This window comes from Amblyomma mixtum, chromosome 2 (assembly GCF_055824585.1).
Source record: "Amblyomma mixtum isolate Tamu chromosome 2, ASM5582458v1, whole genome shotgun sequence".
Lineage (NCBI taxonomy): Eukaryota > Metazoa > Arthropoda > Arachnida > Ixodida > Ixodidae > Amblyomma > Amblyomma mixtum.
This window is the reverse complement of record NC_143013.1, coordinates 250,805,617-250,826,126: the sequence shown is the minus strand read 5'-3', so window position 1 is coordinate 250,826,126 and position 20,510 is coordinate 250,805,617. Positions and strand designations below refer to the sequence as shown.

The window sequence follows — 20,510 nt, the reverse complement described above, 5'->3', positions numbered from 1 at the left end:
TGTGGATTCACCAAAGCTGCTGCTTTCTTTGTCCAAACAATGAAGAAAACAAAACAAAGAAAAAAAGTGAAGTACTTCGCATCAGTAGAAATTCTTTCAGCTTTGAACAAAGCGATGGAACGACGGACGAAAAAGCGGTACTAAGACGAAGACAAGGAAACCTTTTTTTCGCGTACTGTTTCTTATTCTTGAATAACAAAACGTCTCCGGGTCATGGTGCATTACCTGACAGCTTGAATAGAGCGAGTTCCCTCTCAAGGCACGTCATGCCATAAAGTTTGAAACTTTTTGTCGGCATAAGCGCCATGCGGTGGTTCACTTCCAATTTCCGTACTCTAAAGGAAGGGGGTGGGGGAGGTCTTGGTAAAGAAATCAGAACAAAACAAAGCCGCTAGTAATACGAGTCTAGCATGTTAGGCTACGCCTTTTCCACACGCAACTGTCACTATAACAATAATAATAATAAAAAAAAGATCAGAACTCGCATGTTACTCTTGTGATGACACGGCGACTCCTTCGAGATCCAAATCCGCCGAAACACGCGACTTGTAATCAAGTTTTCAACCGGGCCTCGCGAAACTGCGATGGCGTGGGACAAAAGGGCAGAGAGAAGTTCTCGACATCCCGTTGCTTTCCAGATAGCGTAAGTGAAGTAATAATAAAAAAAAGACGAACACTAACAAGTAAAAGTGTCCGAAAAATGAAAACAGACCGCGAGAGCAAGTCGGTTCCTGCCGACTCCAGTTTGGTCTTCATCCCTCACCGCGACGAAGGCGACGGCACGCCGTCCTCGTGACGATGAGTGGCACGTCCCAGTTCCGCTCGGCGGTAAAAGGTTTTCCCCATCGATCCAAAGGCAAAGCCCGCTCGCTCCCACACCCTTCCCGACTCACATCTTCCTCCCTCATTCCTCCTTTCGCTCTCCGCTCCTTTCAGCGGTCACGTGGGACGCAAAAGGCGAGAAGATCAAAGAAAGAAGTGTGTTTAAAACTACATACTCTGGTTCCTGTGCAACTTTGCTTATACATATTACAACTCGGAGGCTTCGTGAACTGCGATAAGTGAAAAATGAAATCAGGGGTCATCAAGAGTTAGCAGACATTCATTGGAGAAGGTTATTCGGGGTAAGAAGAAGCTTGAGGTCAATCCATACTCCGCCTATAGATTATCGTACTCCATGAAATGCGGCAGGTTAATCTCCAACCTTACTGCAGGAACGCTGTTGCATCAAAAGTTGTATAGGGCACTTGTTCTTGGGGCTACTTGTAACCCTTGTCATCTAGGTTTTGACAGCCTTGTTATTGCTGTCATTCAGTCAGTTTCACATCTCAGCACTCATATCAATCGATTACTGCGTGTTTCTCGTACCATAACCAACGCAATAGTTAGTTTTCATGACCTTGCTCATAATTACGATCAGCTATCGGTGCAGACTATCAGTCACTCTTGAGGTTTAATGTTGCATTAAGCTCCGTATTAAAAAAGACAGGATTGATGGTTTACCACAATGTAGCTGCAGGATACAGTCTCACCCCGTTGTCCTAACGTGGGCAGGCTCGAGTCGCATTGGAAATCAAACTCAATTGTTGCCTTCTTACGTCGATAAGCCTCAATACCTTTAAAAAGTACTGAGGTTGATGATGACATGCAGTTCGCACATCCAGACTTTCGCTTTAAAATATTCTCAACAAACGTAGTTCAAAACTAGACATGTGGGCTAGTTGGCTAGTTTTGGCGTACCCCTGCATGGATGTATAAGGCGGATCCGGCATCGTCTTCGCTGTGTTCCACATGTAGTGTGTGCGGTGATGTAGAGCATTTCCTTATGTGCTGCACAGTGTGCAACGCGGAAAGGTGTGTGTTGTTTGCATCTTTCAAGAATACAGGAGCCCCTCACAATTCCCTTCAGGACATCGTCTACCCGCTCGGAATACAGTTGTGTAGAAAGCAGGCTTCACGCCTTCTTTTAACGTTCCTCCAAGACTCTGATTTGTACTCAAGGTGGGGACAGCAGGAGTTGACTATACACTTTTATGGGCTATTGTGTTTAGAGCTATGCACATCAGTCAGGTCTCAGGCATGTGCCTGATTTGTTGATGTTATTTAGTATTTAAGTGTCGCTGTGGTGGAGCAATGCCGACAGAATCCGCTAGGCTAACCCCACAAGTAGCTTGCAACAATCTCAACCTCAACCTCTTAGTTGGTGTGGGTTCATAAACGCAGTTCAAGTTCTCTTCTACAGCGGTAGCTGTTAAGCGGCCGTTCCAGGGTATCGCGTCGTCGTAGTAGTGGCGTGTCGTAGAAGTCTTCGGCGCAACCGCTGGGTGCGTTGCCATGGAAACCACTCGGAGGGCGGTTACCATGGAAGTAGGAGGGTATGACGTGGGTGGAGGAATACGTAACCTGTGGGTGGTTACCACAGGAACCATCCGGATGGTGGTTACCGTGGTAGGAAGGTGGCATCGCGAGAGCGGAGGAATCGCCAGCCGGATGGTTACCGCCTAAATAAGAAGTTGTGGCGAGAAGATAGGAAAAGCTTAACAATAGGGTGGTTACCACGGGAACCACGGGACAACCGAACCACTGGAACGAGTGATTACCTCATTTTTGTTTAAACAGCGGTACTCGAACACAACACTTGTTCCGGCCAGTGCTGCACACCGGACGCGAGGAATCGCACAATCGTTCTCTCCTCTTCGCTAAACCAGGTGACCTCGCTCACTCTTCCGAATCCGCCTTCCGTCGAGACCATTTTCCCTCGGTGCTCTCCCTCACCATTTAGTGACGCCATTTGGTGAGATGAAAACTGCCGCGGTAGCGAAAGAAAGCTATTCACTGTAAAAACCACGACAATTTTTAGTTGTTGATACGATACCGCTGAGATACTGCAAACTCGCGTGTCGGTGGTGGACATGATTTAATTCCCCTTTCAAACTTTCCATGTCTCTCTGCTTTCTCTGCTTTGTATGGAAACGAAACGCAAAACGGTTCGTGCAGTGAGCTAGGTTTCGGTGCTGGCAAGATTTACAGGTGGCAGAAAATAATTCACAGCTCTGCCCTATACGGCGCGTTTTATATACCGCATGTGCGAGGTATAAAACGCACCTTAGGGCAGAGTTGACTTCGGTACTCAAGATGCCACCTTCTCACCAATACGTTGCTGTGCCCGGCAGCCCTAAAACATTTCGACCCCTCCTTGGGCCTGGTCTCCAAAGAGGGGTGTGGGCCTGCCCCTCCACCCCGGCTATTCTCCCCATCCCCAACCCAACCCAGGAGGACTGGGAGGCGATCCTACTCGGCTGCCACGACCTACAGGCCCAACAATCCTCACTGGGATCCCAAACTAGGGACCTCCACCTAGCGCTTGCAAGGACCGCTTTCTTACGAGCTGATCCAAGCATACCTCCTGTCCCTGGTACAGCATAATAAATGTTTTCGCCACCAGCACCCGACCCGAACAGTAAAATTTGTCCTTTCTCCTCTGTCCTTTCGTTAGGCACCCATGTGTGTTAGTGCGTGTTATAGAACCCCAGTTGGCCATAAGTGCATGTTATAGAACACCAGGTGGCCCGAAATCAGTCCGGAGCCCTAGCGAACCTCTCGCTCTCACCCTCCTTTCAGTTCCTTTCCTCCTCGCTGCAGTCGAGTGCCCCCCCCCCCCCCCCCCCTCTTCGAGTTAGATAGTTACTGCTTCTTCGCTTTCCCTATAACCTGTACGACAGGTGCAAAAAAGTAGTAACACTGAACGAGTGTAATAACCAGTGCACTGAGCAGGTGCAGTAATCACGACAAGCCTCAACGCACATCATTTCACTCCACGCAGTTTTCCCCGTGCGGCCGAGCATTCGCACAAATCAGCAACTCCCCTCCCAACAGGCGAAGACCGAGCGTAGCTTACGAACGCAAGCAATATCCAAGCGCCTGTGGCAGATGATCACCACAGCAAACAGCCCTCACATTTGCCGCGTACACTCGACGAGCCAAGGTAGCCCGGGTCCGCAAAGCAAGCCGTCGCGCAAGGCTAGCTCCCCTACCGCAAGAGAGAGAAGTGGGAAAGGGATCTGAAGAATGAAAAGATAGAAGCTTAACACTTGGACGACGCGGGAAAACGGTGCTGACCATTGGTCCGTCAATGCGTGCGCGAGGTGTGTGTACAGAGCTCTCCCGGCGTGCATCTGTGGCGAGCTGCCCGTGGCGCCCACTGCTGAGCGAGGCAGGGGCTTTGGCCCGTGTTTGCTCGCTTCGCTCATATCACGACGGGAGGAGGTACCCACACAGACGTTGTTTGCACGCCGAACGCGTGCACTTTTCTGCTGCACGACATATGCGCGTTTCTTCGGAATGATGGCGAGACACCCGCAGGGAGGAATTGCGCCTTTCACAGAACGATGACGTCGCTTACTTAACCTTGAATATAACAAACTGCTGTCTGAGGTACAGGGCGGGGACAGTCTGTTCATCAGCGCTTTTCTTTTGTGTACTGGAAACATTACATGAAACGCAAACAAGGCTAGATGCGATCTTTAAGAGGAGAAGATTTTTGGCTGAGAGAGAGTGAATATTAGCTTATTTGATTGGCTATTCCGTCAGGGGTTCAAAAGATGCGGCGTGGAAGTGTTAATTGATCCTGTTCATGCGCTGTTGCCAGAAGCGAATATTTTTATAGTCTTGTGTTGTCGATACAGTTATTTTGTTAGCATTTCATCTGGCGCTTAGTACTTGAAATTAGTGGTTTTTGAGGTAAGAAAATAGAGCACTAACTGTCTCACTACACGGTGGACACCTCAACTGCGCCGTAAGGAAAGATAGCGCGGTGGGAGTGAAAGAAGAAAGAGAAAACTAGGTGCCGTAATGAAACTCTGCGGAACAATTCCCAACACCATGGGATCTTTAACGTGCACTGACATCGCGCAGCGCGCGGGCGCCTTTTGCGTACGTGAAAAAAGGATTCAAATGCAGACGTTTCATGAGGAAAGAGAAGGAGTAGCAATCGTCAGTACAGAGCTACCTCATTAATATTAGAAGTCCAACCTCAGTTTTCGTGCAAAGAGCCGACGATCTGATTACCGGCGAGGTGATTAGGCTCTGAACAGTGGTTCAACATTGAGCATCATGTCTTCACTGCTGTGCTATGATACCTGTCTGCAGGTTGTAATGGTTGGTTTGGTTTATGGGGTTTAACGTCCCAAAGCGACTAAGGCTATGAGAGACGCCGTAGTGGAGGGCTCCGGAAATTTCGACCACCTGGGGTTCTTTAACGTGCACTGACATCGCACAGTACACGGGCCTCTAGAATTTCTCCTCCAAAGAAATTCAACCGCCGCGGCCGGGATCGAACCCGCGTCTTTAAGGACAACAGCCGAGCACCATAGCCACTGAGCCACCGCGGCGGCGGGCAGGTTGTAATCAATAAAAATCACAGCAAAAATCATTCCGTTATGAGTTGACAGTGCGACAATATTAGCAGCTGATGATACCTTAAGTGACGTGGTTACGTTACTTCTTTCCAGCCTATGGGAATGTTCCTGTCTTCTGACGTCACTTTCCTTCAGCCAATCGGTAAATTTTATGACCGGTGACGGATTTTAGCCACACAGAGCTTGCACTAAAAACTGAACGCGCGTGCTACTGGAGTCATGTGTAACTGGTGGGACGATTTCGAGAAAGGGTCATGCGTGGTCATGCGAACCTCGGTGTGGAAGCGTTTGGGAGAGCACAAAAAAGAGGTTTAAAATAGCCACTTGGGAGAGGTGAAATGGTTGAAAAAAAAAGCTCTATGTCATTTCTTCGTCCCAAGGAAGGACAAGCAACTTTCAGCTCTTCCTGGGCATATACAATCACTCAATTCCCAACAACCATTTCTTTCCTCTATAGTTTGTATAATTTAATAATGCCTTCGGCGCCAGTATATCAAAGTATGACTCTCTGAAATATATGGGCGATTCTGGAAGCTTTCTCGCTGTCGCCGAAAAATTGAGGAGGGCTGGTGTTTTAAAAATGAAACAATGAGAAAAGAGGGTGCTTGCGCTATGTGCTAGGGGAATTAATTACAAGCCCACTTCTCAAATAAAGCTTGTTCTGAAGTTCCAGTCGAGAGATTTTGACCCAGCTCTCTGTTCCCTAGAACCAGTTTCATTCGGTCAAATCTTAATTTTTTAATTAATAAAGAAAGACATAGAGGGAGTGAGCCGGAGTTAATTTTTTTTTTTCTGTTTCTTATTGTCAGCGGCTCAGCATTCCTCTTTCGTATTTTTTTAGTAAAAGAATCCCGCCCGCTAAAGATTTTCGCTGCATAGCGGGTCATGTTAGAAAAACCAGGCCCTCTGCTTCCCAGCCTGCGCATATTTAGCTCGAAGATAAGCTAGATGGCCTCACGAAGCTTGTTTTGCTTCGCTTTTCCACCGCTGACTTCCTACCCGCCTTCCCCGTAACTCCTCGTGGTATCGCCGTCTTCGTCTTCGTTTAGCCTGCGTCTTTTCCTCTCCCCAACAGCGGCGGTTCCCCTCCCGATCAGCGCGCGCTCGCGCCGCCCAGTGCGACAGCGCCATTTATCGCGTCCGCAGAGACTGGCTGCATTCTCGCGGAACATATACCCTGGGCCCCCCGTCCACTATTCCCCTTCTCCACCTCCCTTTCCCTGCTCGCTGGAGTGTTTTGCCGCATCGCTAGCTGTGACAAACACTATTGCACTACTGTTTCGCGCGTGCTGCTTATAGAAGAGTGCCTGTATTGTGTTATGTGACGGCGGTGCTGGACTGTGTGTGTGGTGGTAGTCTGGAACAAATTGCGGTGGGACGCAAGTCAGCGACGTGTGTAAGCGCGCCGGCTGTATGCTGCGAACTTTGCCGACGTCTTTTCTTACTCGTGCCGACGTTGGGGAGTGTAAATACACGGATGTGATGCAGTGCGGATGTAATTTGCGGCTTGCCATTGTTTTTCTTTTGTCCCCGTTCACATACCGATCTAGTGAGACATCGGACGTTGGGACGGCTTCGGTCTTTAGCTGAGTGACCTGAGTCGTACTGAAAAGGACAAGACTTCCTGGAGCGAATAAGAAAGGACTCTTCTGATAAGACATGGATGCTCTTTGTTTTACGATCACGGTGACTGCTGAAGATTGATCGACACGACACCTGGCCTGAAGAGGGTGCTAATCGAAGCAGATGATAAGCTGATTTGCTTCAAAATGAATGTTGTGATGCGTCTGTCTGCTGTATATCGTCCAAGTATATGTTGTGGTGCGTTGTGCCTGGGCTGCAGAGAACTCTTATTTCGACGTCTCTACATAGCAGGGTAGTCTAGACTTTTGCGGAACCAATTTTCATGTACATACGCAATTATCTCTCGTGAGCCTGCCTTTGTAAGGCTTATCTTATTATTAGCTTTTCTGTCTCCGTGTTTGAGAAACTTTGACCTTTTGTCTTTTTATTTCTGCTATATAAGCTCTTTAGCGCCTAGGTAAATCTTGCAGTGACCTGCGATGATCACAGGCGACGTACGCCGACCCTGTCGCAGTGCAAAAACGTTCAAGCTCGACTTTCTGCTGCAATAACACGACAAGAAACGCAATACCTGGGCTCAAAATATACGTCCCCAGGAAATTAGCTGTCGCCGTTTGAAGCAGAAGGACAAAGGAAAAGCAAACAACCAAAACAATAACCACTTCGTCTCATATTCTGGTTACCTGCCTTATTAAATTTTATTTATGTGTGGTTTTTCACTCCCTCGTTTCCCAGTGATTGAAGAAAGGGAGACGTAATTGATATGAGCATGGACTGTGGGTAGCGCACAGTTTACTCGTATCTTATTCTGTTACCTTATCTAATCTCATAATTACGCACGTCGCTAGAGGACTTCATCCGGTTTTGAATAGGCATAATAATTTATGCGAACGCAAACTGTAGAGATGACGTATCGCTGCAGTCCTTCGGTTTAGTTCAACGGGACAGTTCAATATCCTCAAAAGGTTCCCACAATTTTCACGCTGTCACTTGGTGGTCCGCAAAGTGTAGCGCTATGCCAATAATCCGCCAACTTCTCCTGCTTCTCTGCGTTTTCGTGTTCGCTTTCATCATAGGTGTCTACCTGGGCTTGAACATGAGCACCGGCCGTTACGCTCAAGAGCCACCGATTAGCACTCGTTCCACGCCCTCTCCTTACTTCACTGTGGACACTGCCGAATGGTTGGACTCTTGGTCCAAGGCCAGCAAGCACGTGTACATCTTCTCGGCGTTTTTCGACCCCCGAATGGGCGCCAATGAGACGGTGGTGCGCGTCCTGGGACTCATGCGTCTCCGTCGGACGCTAAACGTGACCTGCTCCTGCGTGATGGACAAGAGGCCAGCACTGAGGGTCCTGGCTAAAGTGGAGTTTCTACAGGTTAGTCAAGAATACACAAAAACGTCGTGGTGTTGATTCATACCAAACGCGCGTGGAGAGGAAGGTAGGGCAAGAGAAGACATTCTTCACAGAAGTTCCAAACATTGAGCCAGTGCGTGATCATTAAAATATTTGTGAGACTTGCAGCACTGAATGAAAAACTTCAATTTTAGCGCTACCTTGTGTTTGTCTTCAGGCGCTGTCGATGCGCTTTACGCAACCTTTAAGGATGTCCATGTTGCAGGTACGTTTCGCACTATCGAAAAATCGATGGCAAGCTCACAACTGCATGGCAATGCGGAAAGTCAGTGCTGGATAACGTTTTTGTTTTGGGAAGGTTAGAGCGAGGCGCAACATGCACAGTGCGATCGCGTCATTCAGCTCTGCGTGCCTTCCATGAAAGAGCCCTCCCTTTCCCTACCCGATCGGCCTTAGATGCCGCCCTCTTAGCAATAAGCCCACGACCGGTGACCCTTCGGTGGATCCCTGGTCACATGGGCATCCCCGGCAATGAGCTGGCTCACCAGCTTGCCTGCGAAACTGTACACCGGGCGCCGGGGATCCCATGGACGAGCCCACCGACGGAGCAGGCGGTCAGGGCTTACAGACACACTGTCGACGAAAGCTACACGCAGCAAAAATTAGACGTAGCTGATTTAACACCACCACACCCATCCTTATCGATCCGAGAAGATCGCATTCTTCGCCGAATATAGTTTAATCTCCTGGGTACACCAGCTAAACTTTATCTGTACCGGCATACTTCCACACCTCAGTGCCCAAACTGTCCACACACATATGCACACATAGAACACTGTCTTACACAGTGCCACGTAGCCTTCCAGTCCCCCGCCTATCCCCCCCCCCCCCCCCCCCCCCCCGTGGCCTTTCTGGCCTGCCTCCCGGGACCTGAACCTGCAACCCGCCCTCGTCACCTTGGCCCAGGACCTATTGAACGCCTAACATAAAGGCTGTTAATAAAAACTGTCGCACCACCACCACCACCACCCCGCAAGCTGACATCTCTTGTAAGGCGCACTTGCAGGGGGAGGTTCTCCCCTTGCAAATCCCTTGACCCCCTCCCTCTCCTCTCGATGTCTTCGGATACGTGGGCGCTTTTTGAAAGCGACGACAAATAAAAACACGCTTTGCCTGACAACCTTCGCAATAACAGTTAGCGCTGTCAAGGACACACGGTTAATTTCGCGAAAGAAAGTAGGCACATAATATCTTGAAAGCGAGCTCAAGTATGAACACTTACTTAGCTCACACTTACGAGTAAATATAGCTTCATATGAAAGGAAAACTCTGGCCGGAAGCTGGAACAGGACTGGGTTAATTGGAGAGATATGGGAGTCGCCTTTGCCAAACAGTGGGCGTAGTCAGACTGATGGTGATGATAATGTCTAAACTCGTTCATATCTCTATTCCAGGACCACCACGACGCCAAGTACGCTGCTGTATTCATCATCTGCCCTTACCGTGCGTCGAACTCTTCCAAACCTCCAGGGACCGTGCGTGTCATTGTGAACGGAACCGAAGCAGGCAGGTCCAATAGCATCCCTGTCCACTTCAGGACGCCTCCTCCTGGAAAGGGCTTAGACTTTCTCGCCTTGTGCGTTCGCCCTTTCTACAACGGAGTGCCCAAACTGCACGACCTTCAACATTTCCTCGCCTACTACACCGAGCACGGAGTCCAGAGGTTCACCTTTTACTCCTACTCGACCGACCAAGACGTGGAAAAATACCTCTGGACGCTCAGAGGCCGTCTGAAGGTCGACTTCTTCCCGTGGTCTCTGGTCGCCGCCAAGAAATCCTGGGCATTTGCCCAGGGCGTGTTCACCCAGGACTGCCTGTACCGCCACGCAAACGCTTCCAGACGGGTCCTCATCGTCGACCTGGACGAATTCGTCTTCCCGTTTCCGACGCGCGGCGGCAGGCTTCGCACCCTGGCCGAACTGGTGGCCGAGCTTCCGGCTTCCAAGCCGTGTCTCCTGTTGCGGAACGTGTTCTGGGCGCGGGAGGCTTCCAGCGAGTTCAGGCCCTTCATCTTCGCTAGTCTCAACCGCGGCGGCTACACGTGGCCAAGTGGCATAAGAAGCAAATACGTGGCCGACCCATTGCGCATATTAGAAGGGGGCATCCACTACTGCCGGCGTTTAATGCCAGAGGGCGTGCGGGACCGCGACAAGGAGCTGACGGTGGAAGAGGCGCTGCTGTTCCACTACCGCACGATACTAAAAGAGAAGTACGCCAAAGACACGAGAATGCTGGCGTGGAAAGAGCGCGTGATGAGTTCGCCGCTAATGCCCAAGCGGGGCTTGTTGGCAAGGGCGGCGTTCGTAGTGCGCGATTCCCTGCGGGGCAGCTCGAACGTTTTGGTTGGACTTTTCGCGTAGGATATGTGTGCCTAAACGCTTACGGCGGTGCTCAAAAGATGGCAGCACCGTCGTCTGAGTGACGACTATTGCCCCTGAGTGTCCGCTGCTGCGAATGTGAGTGCGCACTGTCGTATGCACTGTTGTGATAGGAGTGATTCCTGAAAGTGCCGGATTAAATAATCATGGAAAGGAAGTATAGCAAAGTTGTGAAAATATAAAGGCGCGAAATCCGCGCTCACGGACGCATGCCGTTTTAAGCAATCCGATTTGAGCTAAGAGAATGAATGGAGAATAAATTGCGAGGCAATACCCGACAAGAATGCATATAGTCTAATTTATCTGATTTCTTGAACCCAAACAAACGTCTGTAGACAAAAAAAATATACGTAGCTTAACATATTGCTAGTATTCTCAATTTTGAGCATCCTTTTGAAAGTGATAGGTCATGCCATTTTTAATACAATAAAAAAAATTCTCATCTGAGGCTGTTTTTCATTTGATACATTCTTTCCTTTCACAACACCTCGGAGTATCAGACTTTGGTAGTGATAAATTGCGTCACTACTGGAAGCGGCCACGTCCCCGAGCTCACCAGGAGCGAATAAGAAAGGACTCTCTCGATATGACATAGATGCGCTTGGTTCCTCTATTACGGTGACTGCTTATTGGACTGGATAACATTTATTGCGTCGAGAGTAGGTTGCAGGAGACACGTACTAGATTGCCGCTAGCCTATGGCTGGCGGTGACCTCATTGGCCCGCTCGATCGCGCCTACTTGAACCTTGGGGTCCGAGCTGACCAGCACGGCCTCCCACCGCTCTGGAGAAGGGAGCTGTATCAACTTCGCTAGAGGCGGATTATTTGCGCAGTTCCACAGAATTTGGTCGTATGTGGCGCTTTCACCCCATTTATGGCAGTTTGGGTCGTATTGGCCGGGTACATGAGGGCAAGCACTGCCGGATTCAAAAGGGAGCGTGTTTGCAGTCGTCGCCAGGTAACTTGTGAAGATTGATCGACACGACACCTGGCCTGAAGAGTGTGCTAGTCGAAGCAGATATGCTGATTTGCTTCAAAATGCGTGTTGTGATGCGAATGTCTGCTGTATATCGTCAAAGTATCTGTTGTGCGTTGTGCCTGTTGGTGCCGAAAACTGATTCTGACGTGGAGACATCGCATGACAGTCTAGGCTTTTGCGGAACCAGTTATCATGTACATACGCAACTATCTCTCGTGGGCCTGCCTTTGTAAGGCTTATCTTATTATTAGGTTTTCTGTCTCTATGGTTCAGAAACTTTGACCCGTTGTCTTTTTTTTTTCTGGTTATAAGCTCTTTAGCGCGTACGTAAATCTTGCAGTGACCTGTGATAGATAGGTTACGTACGCCGACCCTGTCGCAGTGCAAAAACGTTCAAGATCTACTTCCTGCGCAATAACACAAGAAACGCGATACAAGCACTCAAAATATACGTTCCTAGGAAATTAGCTGTCGCTGTTTGAAGCAGAAGGACAAGGGAAAAGCAAACAACCAAAACAATAACCCCGTCGTCTCATATTCCGGTTACTTACGCTATTAAATTTTGTTTATGTCTGGCTTTTCACTCCCTCGTTTCCCAGTGATGGAGGCAAGGAAGACGTAATTGATATGAGCATGGAATGTGGGTTGCGCGCAGTTTATCTTATTATGTTCACCTTATCTTATCTCACGAATTACGTACCTCGCTTAAGGACTTCATCTGGTTTTGAATAGACATAATATTTTAGGAGCACACAAACTGTACAGATGATGTATCATTGCAGTCCTTCTGCTTAGTTCAACAGGACAGCTCAGTATCTTCAAAGGTTCCCAGAATTTTCACGTTGTCACTTGGTGATTAGCAAAGTGTAGCGCTATGCAAATAATCCGCCAACTTCTCCTGCTTCTCTGCCTTTTCGTGTTCGCATTCATCATAGGTGTCCACCTGGGCTTGAAGATCAGCACCGGCCGTTACACTCAAGAGCCACCGACTAGCACTCTTTCCACGCCCTCTCCTTACTTCACTGTGGACACTGCCGAGTGGGTGGACTCTTGGTCCAAGGTCAGCGCAAACGTGTACCTCTTCTCGGCGTTTTTCGACCCACGAATGGGCGCCAATGCGACGGTGGTGCGCGTCTTGGGACTCATGCGCTTCCGTCCGACGCTAAAAGTGACCTGCACCTGCCTTATTGACGAGCGGCCAGCACTGAGAGTCCTGGCTAATGTGGAGTTTCTACAGGTTAGTCAAGAATACACACAAAAAAAAAACGTCGCGGTGTAGAGTTGTGCCAAACGCGCGCGGAGAAGAAGGCAGGGCAAGGAAAATATTGTTCAGGGAAGTTCCAGACATGCTGCCGATGCGTGATCGTTGAGATGCTTGTGAGACTTGCAGCAAAAAGTGTTGAAGAACTTCGATTTCAGTGCTGTCGTCAGGCGCTGACCATGCGCCTTACGGTACCAATCAGGATGTCCTTGTTGCAAGTACCTCTCGCACATTCCGCGAAATAGATGGCAATCGCACAACTCCATGGGAATGCGGAAAGTCAGCGTTGGATAGCGTTTTTTTTGTTGTTTTTTTTGAGGGGGGGAGGGGAATAAGCGCGAGGCATAGGCTACATGCCAGTGTGGTCACGTCATTTAACCTCGTGAGATACCATCCCATGTAAGGCGCACTTGCAGGCGGATGTTCTCCCCTTGCCAATCCCTTGACCCCCTCCGTCTCCTCTCTGTGTCGCTTGGATACGTGGGCGCTTTTTGACAGCGACGACAAATACAAACACGCTTTGCATGACAACCTTCGCAATAACAGTTAGCGCTGTCAAGAACACACGGTTACTTTTGCGAAAGGAGGTAGGCACATAATATCTTGAAAACTAGCTCAAGTCGGAACTGCAACTTTGCACTTACGATTAAATATAGCTTCATATGAAGAGAAACCTCTGGCCGGCAGCTGGAAGAGGACTGGGTTAATTGGATGAGATATGGGAGTCGCCTTTGCCCAGTAGTGGGCGTAGTCAGAATGATGATGATGATAATGTCTAAACTCGTTCATATCTATTCCAGGACCACCACGAGATGAAGTACTCTGCTGTGTTCATCATCTGCCCTTACCGTGCGTCGAACTCTTCCAAACCTCCGCAGACCGTGCGTGTGATTGTGAACGGAACCGAGGCAGGCACGTCCAAGGGAATCCCTGTCCACTTCAGGGCGTCTCCTCCTGGAAAGGGCTTAGACTTTCTCGCCATGTGCGTTCGCCCTTTCTACAATGGCGTGCCCAATCTGCACGACCTCCAACACTTCCTAGCCTACTACACCCAGCAGGGAGTCCAGAGGTTCACCTTCTACTCCTACTGGAGCCGCCAAGACGTGATAAAATACCTCTGGACGCTCAGAGACCGTCTCAAGGTCGACTTCCTCCCGTGGTCTGTGGCTGCCGTCAAGGATGCCTGGGAATTGGCTCAGAACGTGTTCACCCAGGACTGCCTCTACCGCCACGCAAATGTTTCCAGACGGGTCCTCATCGTCGACCTGGACGAATTCGTCTTCCCGTTTCCGACGCGCAGCGGCAGGCTTCGCACAGTGGCCGAACTGGTGGCCGAGCTTCCGGCGTCCAAGCCGTGTCTCCTGTTGCGGAACGTGTTCTGGGTGCGGGAGGCTTCCAGCGAGTTCAGTCCTTTCATCTTCTCTAGTCTCAACCGCAGCCGCTACACGTGGCCAAGTTTCACAAGAAGCAAATACGTGGCCGACCCATTGCCCATAATAGAAGCGGGCATCCACTTCTGCAAGCGTTTTGTGCCAGACGGCGTGCGGGACAGCGACAAGCAGCTGACGGTGGAACAGGCGCTGGTGTTTCACTACCGCAAAATACGAAAAGAGAAGTACACCAAAGACACGAGCATGCTGGCGTGGAAGGAGCGCGTGATGTGTTCGCCTCTAATGCCCAAGCGGAGCTTGTGGGAATGGGCGGCGTTCGCAGTGCGCGATTCCCTGCGGAACAGCTCGAACCTTCTGGTTCGACTTTTAGGGTAGGATTTATGTTCCTAAACGCTTACTGCAGTGCTCCAAAGATGGGAGCACCATAGCCTGAGTGACAACTATTTCCCCTGAGTGTCAGCTGCTCCGAGTGTGAGTGCGCAGTGTCGTATGCAATGTTGTGAGAGGAGTGATTCATGAAAGTGCAGGATTAAAGAATCATGGAAGGGAAGTATAGCAAAGTTGCTAAAATATAAAGGCGCGAAATCCACGCTCACGGACGTACGCCGTTTTAAGCAATCCGATTTGAGCTAAGGGAATGAATGAAGAATAAATTGCGAGGCAATACCCCACAAGAATGCATATAGTCTAAGCCAAACAAACGTCTGTAGACAGAACAAAAATAGGTAGCTGAACATATCGCCGGTATTCTCTCTTTTGAGCATCCTTTTGAAAGTGACAGGTCATGCCATTTTTATTACAATAAAAAAATTCTGAACTGAGGTTGTTGTTCGGTTGATAGAACGTTCTTTTCTTTCACAACGACGCCGCAGTATCAAGGACATTAGTATCGATGAATTCGGTCACTTTATTTAGCGACCAACTCCCTGAGCTCACCAAAGTGGATGCTATGAAAACAAATTATCAAGTGGCCAAAGCGAACATCTGGAAAGCGAGAGACGGGAGGCGGGACTTGTACAGCTGTCGCTATCGCTTTCCCCCAGGGGAGGGCGCAATGTCGTGTCCCACTTCATTGTTCCTTCATATTATGATTTATTTACTACAGTCCGCACATAAGCCAGCCGGAGCTACACTTTGCATGAGAAAAAACAGATTTTAGCAAATTTTTACGCTCCTGCTCACCAGACGGAAAACTCATGCAGAAAAGTGATAAATGTGTTAGAGTCAAGAAAGATTCTGAGACATTCCACCTGTTTTTGCACAGCACAGAGTTCATTATCTTCCTGTTTTGGGGCGAAACTCCCAGCGGTCAACGCGTAATGGAAGTCAGGCGCCTATGGCCAGCAAGGGGCATTAGTTTAATTTTTAACGCAACTCCCACGAACGGAATGAAAATTTGATCGCCAAGAAAAAAAAAAATGTTTCAAACGTGCGAATAAATTTACGTGGGATAAGCTGCAAACGGAAGTTCTGAAAACAACAATTTATTGAAGTGTGCTCCTGCAGATTGCCCTCGGGGTAGAAAATTATCAGTGTAAAGCATGCACAGCCTGCAGATTATAGACCAAAAATTGGGGTACTTCTTTTTTCCTTTCAGCGCTTTGGGGAGTGTGCTGCTACATATAGCTTCGTGCTAAATCAACGGGTCGTTCATCGTGGCAGATTTCGTTACTCAGCCTACTTTTTTGCGCTCGCCTGTTTATCGACTCTTTTTTGTCTGCTCTTCCAAATACCTCGCGTAGAAACTGCTCGCATCAGTTGCCGCAGAGTGCTGCTTCAACGTGGAATTTTATTTTTACGACATTGTTGAAGGCTCTGGCTGGGAGCGGTTAAGCACAGATACACCTGGGCAACCAACTTCCTTGGAACATAATATCGAGGTTATTCCAGTCTTGGAGGGGTATTGCCGTTAAGCGATGATGAGAGGAAAACAGGAGCGAAGCTACGTTAGACTCAACGATAATGACAAACGGCAGCTTGAGACAGACGGTAGCCCTTATTATTATAGAAATGACGTAACTTGCATTGATAACAAAAGGTTACGGGGTGCGAATTCGCACAACATAAAGTTTTTACAATGTTCCGTTGCTACCTGTCAGCTAAAATTTGTCCCAGAAAATGAAGCACGTATCTCCCGTCATGCGTCCTAGCTTTTCGCCAAATTGGTTTGCTTGAACACGCAAAATTTTTTTTTCTCCTGAACCTGCACCCCTTAAACATTTGCACACGGATGTACTTTGTGATCGCAGGAAAGAAAGAGAACTAATGATCTAATACTGGAGCATTATCCCTCCTGTCACCCGCTGCGCATAATGAACTTTCCTCGTTAACATCTGGCTCTACACAACGAATGTGTGTACGCCAGGTGAGTGAACACGAATAAGAACACAAAATGAAACACCTGCACTTTATTTTTATCTTGTAGTGCATGCATTATACGGTTTCTTACGTGCTTCAGCTGAGCGACAACTTGCAGTACCTACAGTCGTGACGCCGAAACGTGAAGCCGTTTCAGCATAGCGCTTGCTACCGCAAGTTTAGTTCCGATTTCGAACCATCGCCTTTACGTGGCGAATCAGAATTTGCATGCCAGATGTCATTATCTCGGCCTTTTTAATCAACAGAACTGTTATTACCTAATAAGGTGATATCGGCTAAATTCAAGGGCGAATTGCGTATCGCGTGTCAAATGCAGTCATGACGCCATAGCGAGGTGTCGCACTACAACGCATATTCGCACGCATACACATGTGCATGCAGTAGTGAGCACCGCGCACTCATTCTGACCGAAGCGTAAATGAAGACGTCTGTATGCTGTGCATTTGTGTAAGTCTGTGGCGGTTATATCCTCGCGCATGCGCATACCATATACCTGCACAGATGCTGCCACACGTGACCAGTCTGTACATTGTTCGCTTCTGTCCGCAAAGGACAGTTTTCTTTTGCCTTCTGCTTCCTTTTGTTTGTTAATGGGAAAGCATTTCTAAGCTATGTCGGCGTGGTCGTGTCACCAAAACGTGTCCGCAAAACGTGTCCGCCGCAGTTGTGACGTTCTCAGAAGAGGTAACATCAAACGAATTGTTGTGATCGTAGAGGACAATGTGAAAATGATGCACAAACAAAAACAAAATGCCACTAAGGTGATTAGATAATTAATTACTGCCAATAATTACAGCCAAAGCGTCGAAACTGTATGTCGAAATAGCTCGAATGGCAAGCGACAGCAGGGAATTGTACAATATTCGTCTGCAGCTGACGCCCTAACTAAACAAGGGTTTCTTCCACGGCAAGCTGACCATAACGTGACCGGAAGCCTTTCGTTTGAGAGCACCTTTTTCAGGGAAGCTCCGCAGCTGGTCGTGCCGAAGCATTGCACAACAGGAGGAATCCTTTTCAGCGCTCCCTAACGGAGACCATCCTTTAGGGAGGATAGATCGAACAAAATAAAAAATCGGCGAGCTTTCCATTCCTCTAACTATATGAACGTAGGTAAGGGACGAGTGGCTTGTGAAATACGTCTGCACGCACGCAGGCGTAAAGCGTGCTTCAACCAGCCACGCGCCATTCTCGCTGCCGGGATCGTAGTGATTAGGGAAAATTTATAGAACCTGCAGCTGCTATGGGGCAGAACTCATTAAGGGAGTTGAGTCTGCCGGTTATAAACCACTGCCGTTCCCGCCGTGCCCACTTCGCCAACAGTGCTGGAGCTTCTTTTCTTTTACAGCTATCTGACGCGACGGTCCGGCGCTTATGGTACTCGGCCGCTAAGCTCAAGGTCGCGGGATTGAATCCCAGCCGTAGCACGGCCTCATTTTGATGCAGGCGATACACAACAGAGCAATGTGCGATGTCAGTACTCATTGAAGGACCGAATTAGTTGACAATAATCTGGAGCCTTCCACTACGGCCTCCCCTCGTGGGTCATGTGCAGATTCGCCACATTAAACTGCAGAAACCGAACTGTATTGTACGGCAATAGCCGTGAATGGGGACTTTCTCTGAGGTTAACAGCGCCGACGCCACAGTATACGTCATAATCAGGAGCAGCAGAACTGAGCCGCTGGCCTGTGAAAATGTAGTCAGGCGTTTCAAAAGTGGTCGCTGGGGATTTTGCGTCCAGCGTAGTCATAGGATCGAGATCATGTGACCTGGTCTATCTCAGCATTGCAGCAGGCGCTCGCATGATATGAGGGAGGCGGCGTGCCACCATTATGTAGCTAGCATCGATCGGCTCCCGAAGGGGATGAACTGTTTTGTTTGCTTGTTCGCACCTTTCTCAAGACGCATTTGTGAACAGAGACAAATACACCCCACTCGTCTTGTCTTCCACCTGCGGAGTTCAATCGGAATAAAGCTAAACGATCGTGATGGGCGAACGAAACATGAAGCCTCGAATCCTTTTGTTAAGGTGTATCCGCTGTGCTCTACAAGAAGCAGCGTGTAATCTTGCTGGCTGTTAAAAACAAGACTGCGGAGCGACAGTTGCTGATCGTCGGGGCATTTGTGTATTATTTCTTTCTTTCTTTTTCACTGCGTGATGTATATTGACATGTTCGCTTTTAAGATTAAGTTACGAAGACGCTGACTGCCTGTAGGTCCCTTCACATTGAATATACGAAGGATGCCATGTTTGAATATAGCAACCGATGAAACAAAGTAGTACACCCAAGCGGCGTAGACTGAAGGGGACAGTAGATCCCCCCCCCCCCCCCCCCACCTGTTTTTTATCGTTGCTTATCTTCCCCCTAATGTTGCTTTTTCGACGCCTGCTCTAATGGATTACTGCGTCTCTGAAGTGTTTCGGCGCTTTTTCTTAATCCTTTGCTTTAAAAACAAGACAATGGAATAAAATGGTGCACGTCCAACGGTTCTCTCGTCTCCACCGTCGGAGTTCTTTTTTCCGCGAGCCGGCAAGTTTTGCCCATGACGTACGTTGAATACATTACCTTTCCACCTCAGTCACTCTTCCTCCTCTTGTGGCATAGCTGCCTGACTTATTCTTGTAAAGCGGACCAGTTCGATGGGGTGTGCGGCAGGCGAACCACATTTTGAGCTCTTGATCTGTGTGCCTGCGATGAAGTTCTTCCGCTACTAGATGCATGCAACCAAAATAAATTTCTGGCATGCAAGTCTTTCAAATTTGAACGTAGGTATTTTCTCTTGTCCCCTCGTAATCAAGAGGAGGGTGGAGCGATTCGGGCAAGTCTAGGTTCATGTCTGGCGAACAATGGACGCGAGAAAAGAATAAAAAGATAGACAAAAAATCAGAAAGAGACGGCGCGTGGTGACACTATTGGAATACCGATCCCCGGTTCTGATTGCAAATCCCAACACGAACACGATTATAGGATCGCGACCACGCAAGCTCGTGCTCACCAAAGCAGAGGTCGGTTTCTTCTGCGGCTTATCGTGCGAGACGCAAAATCTTCCCGAACAATGTCCCGAGGGATTCGATATACCTGCCCACCGGCCAAACCAAGACGACAGACCGGAGGTCCTGCATTCTAGTTCCCTACATGAATACGTTCCGCATTGTGTATGAACCGTTTATAAGCGTTCCGCATAGGTATATAGGAAGAACCCCTGCAGGTGTCCATTGTAAGCGGAGGACGACGCTTCAGCTGCCCCACACCACGGCTCGGGATAACCGACGTCTCAGGCTTTTCGTTGTTCTATTTTGTTTTATTTTTGGTCTCCGTGGTAGACTTTGGCAGCCTTTTTTACCTTTTCTTCTCGGTCTTCTCCGTCCGTTCGTACTGAAGCTTCTGTGTTTGTCCCCCACAGCACCCAGCAAGTGCGGTCGCTTTGTACAGACCTATTGTCGTGGCTGCTGTTTACTGAACACCCCCCCCCCCCCCCCATCCGCCCAATCTCTGTTGCCCGTTCATCGTCCCGGGGGATTTTGCGCCCGATTGCTCGAATCTATAGCTGCGTGTGCGTCGAGCGCAACGTCCCCTTCATAAGGAGACGAGACGCTTTCACTCGCATCAGTGCACAGCGGATGACAACAGTGGAAGTCCCGGGAGAACAAGCAGAAATCGTGCGCTGCATGCCCTCTCCTTTCTTCGTTTCGCTGCATGCG

General features: G+C 48.9%; 3 protein-coding genes across 3 annotated transcripts in view; 2 read left to right on the top strand and 1 right to left on the bottom strand.

Moving 5' to 3' along the window:
• Positions 1 to 20,510, bottom strand: part of LOC149363496 (high affinity cationic amino acid transporter 1-like) — a 396,987-nt gene that overhangs the window by 177,234 nt on the left and 199,243 nt on the right. The window lies entirely within an intron of this gene.
• Positions 8,017 to 10,857, top strand: LOC149363501 (uncharacterized). Its single transcript, XM_089573500.1, has 2 exons — positions 8,017 to 8,379; positions 9,813 to 10,857. The coding sequence occupies exons 1-2, from the start codon at positions 8,017 to 8,019 to the stop codon at positions 10,776 to 10,778; spliced, it is 1,329 nt and encodes a 442-aa protein (XP_089429626.1). The 3' UTR covers positions 10,779 to 10,857.
• On the top strand, positions 12,603 to 14,803 carry LOC149363500 (uncharacterized). The gene is made up of 2 exons (XM_089567502.1): positions 12,603 to 13,013; positions 13,838 to 14,803. The coding sequence occupies exons 1-2, from the start codon at positions 12,651 to 12,653 to the stop codon at positions 14,801 to 14,803; spliced, it is 1,329 nt and encodes a 442-aa protein (XP_089423628.1). The 5' UTR covers positions 12,603 to 12,650.

What these genes read in the sequence shown, in the direction of transcription:
- LOC149363500 (XM_089567502.1), top strand. Translation starts at nt 12,651, where the DNA reads ATGCAAATAATCCGCCAACTTCTCCTGCTTCTCTGCCTTTTCGTGTTC. An exon ending in CTAATGTGGAGTTTCTACAG is followed by an intron (nt 13,014 to 13,837) that starts GTTAGTCAAGAA and finishes TATCTATTCCAG; the next exon opens with GACCACCACGAGATGAAGTA.
- LOC149363501 (XM_089573500.1), top strand. Translation starts at nt 8,017, where the DNA reads ATGCCAATAATCCGCCAACTTCTCCTGCTTCTCTGCGTTTTCGTGTTC. An exon ending in CTAAAGTGGAGTTTCTACAG is followed by an intron (nt 8,380 to 9,812) that starts GTTAGTCAAGAA and finishes TCTCTATTCCAG; the next exon opens with GACCACCACGACGCCAAGTA.